General features: G+C 35.9%; 1 protein-coding gene across 1 annotated transcript in view; it reads left to right on the top strand.

The window, feature by feature from the left end:
- The window catches only part of LOC107630549 (proteasome subunit beta type-2-B), a gene marked incomplete in the record, with an annotated part of 2263 nt that extends 488 nt beyond the window's left edge, over positions 1-1775 (top strand). Inside the window, 1 exon segment of the mRNA XM_016333720.2 lies at positions 1229-1775. Within this exon segment, the coding sequence (XP_016189206.1) occupies positions 1229-1561 (333 nt within the window).

The following is a 2147-nucleotide window of genomic DNA, read 5'->3' as shown; positions in this document are numbered from 1 at the left end:
AACCCCCATTTTTTTCCCTTTTCCACAATTTTTGACCTAATTCTTCCTTTTCCGCTGATTTTATGAGTAATTAGGTAAATTTCTTCTTTCTTACTTCAGGCCATGCCTTTCAGCTCCTACTTTGTTATTGTGTGTATTGTTATTTCAGAATCTATGGGTTTTTGCCAAATGTTTGTGTTTTAGTTATATGATTAGAAAGGATTGTTACCCATTTTGATCTGTGAAGGGGAACAATTGAGTTGCTTCGGTATGACCTAAAGGTCATGGGGTCAAGCCCTTGAATCAGCAGCTGCTTGCATAGGTTAGGCTGCCTACTCGAACTCTGCATAACACAGGATGTTTCACACCAGACTGCCCATTTTGTTACTGTGCTTTGGGTTAATCTGTCTATGGATTTTCCTGTGCTTTGGGAGAGGTTCTTGATTGTGATGTGTTTGTGTCAGTTAAGTATTTTGATATTTCTGAGTTGCCGTAGAGATAGGAAGAGTTGGCATCATGTTTCATGCAGCTGTTCTCTGAAGTCTGAGCTGGATTTTTGTTCTGATTGTGTTGATAATTGTTTGATAGCCATTGTATTGTGGTTGTACTACATTGGAGCTTTATGTTGTACACTTGAACTACACTGAAGCTGTAGACATTCATGGCCATATACAACCTTCGTGTTTAACGCAGTTTTCCTGTACATAAGATTAAGTACATGGTAAGAAGATGAAATGCTTTCCGCTGTGATCTAACCCTTTCAAACCCACTAGGTGGAGGCTTGTGCACTGGGCTGCATGATCTACAACTAAGTAAGGAGTGATTGAGAGATCTTTCCGTTGTTTAAGATGAAGATGATGTAAAAGGGTTCTCATTGATACTTGTCCTGTCTATTTAGCATTATTCTTCATGCCATTGCATCATCTAATAACATTTATCTTCTGTATTGATGGGCTGTAATCTATGTTGTGGTGTCCGTGCCTCTCACTTTGGGTTTATTTTATAATAATGCTTTAGCATTTGAGGAAGTAGTTAATGCTCGTTTATTTTATTAATACCCTCATGTGTTACATATCCTTAAATTTTGTTCATTTTGTGAGGCTATCATCAATAAGATTTTTGGCTTCCTCTCCCTCTCTCCTTCAACTTGGTTTAACATGCCGAGTCACATATTACATAGCTGTAACCATTAGCATTTACTTGATTTGGATACTGAATTTATATATATCTGAATTTTTTTTTTTGTCAGAACCCCTACTTTGTGAACGTTCTTCTTGCTGGTTATGACAAGGAGACAGGCCCTTCACTTTACTACATTGACTACATTGCGACAATGCACAAGGTTGACAAGGGAGCTTTTGGTTATGGCTCGTACTTTTCGTTGTCAATGATGGACAGACACTACCACAGTGGAATGTCAGTGGAAGAAGCAATTGATCTGGTAGATAAATGCATTATGGAAATCAGGTCGAGGTTGGTTGTGGCACCACCAAACTTTGTTATCAAAATTGTTGACAAGGATGGAGCTAGACAGTATGCATGGCGTGAATCAGTGAAGGATGCTCCAGTTCCCTCAGCTTGAGTTACTATTATTTCGTTCTCTTGTTGGACCTAATTCCCATTTACTCTAGTTTATTTTCTCTATACTCTTCTTCTTGTCATTTTATCTGAACCTGAATGTTCATTTAGATAAATTTCAAACTCTTGGCCTCTGAATTCTTAAAGGGGAACAAATTGTCTTTTGAATTACAGCTTGTGCCTTTTGCCCCGTTAAATTGAATTTAGATTGATATATATGATCGGCATTTCTTTTCAGAGGAATTTTATGAGAGAATTTAGATCCACTGAAGGAAGGAGATTAGTAAAAGGAAGATTAGTAAAGTGATAAAATAAATAACTAATTATCAGTGGATGAGCAATTAATTGTCAATTTTCTCGCTTTAGAAGAATTTGATCCTTCGATAGTATAAACAATTCTAGTGTATAAACGATTTTAGAAGAATTTGATCCTCCGGTAGCATAAACGATTCTAGGGTATAAGGGATGAGAAACTTATAGCTTCAATAAATTTTTTTTACAATATAATTAGGTATTTATTAAATTCTTTCATTTTTTCAGTTTTTTTTATACAAAAATTTCAAATATATAATTACAACAAACACGTATAG

Source organism: Arachis ipaensis, chromosome B03 (assembly GCF_000816755.2).
Source record: "Arachis ipaensis cultivar K30076 chromosome B03, Araip1.1, whole genome shotgun sequence".
Lineage (NCBI taxonomy): Eukaryota > Viridiplantae > Streptophyta > Magnoliopsida > Fabales > Fabaceae > Arachis > Arachis ipaensis.
Note: the sequence above shows the minus strand (reverse complement) of the source record. Positions and strands in the feature narration are given on the sequence as shown.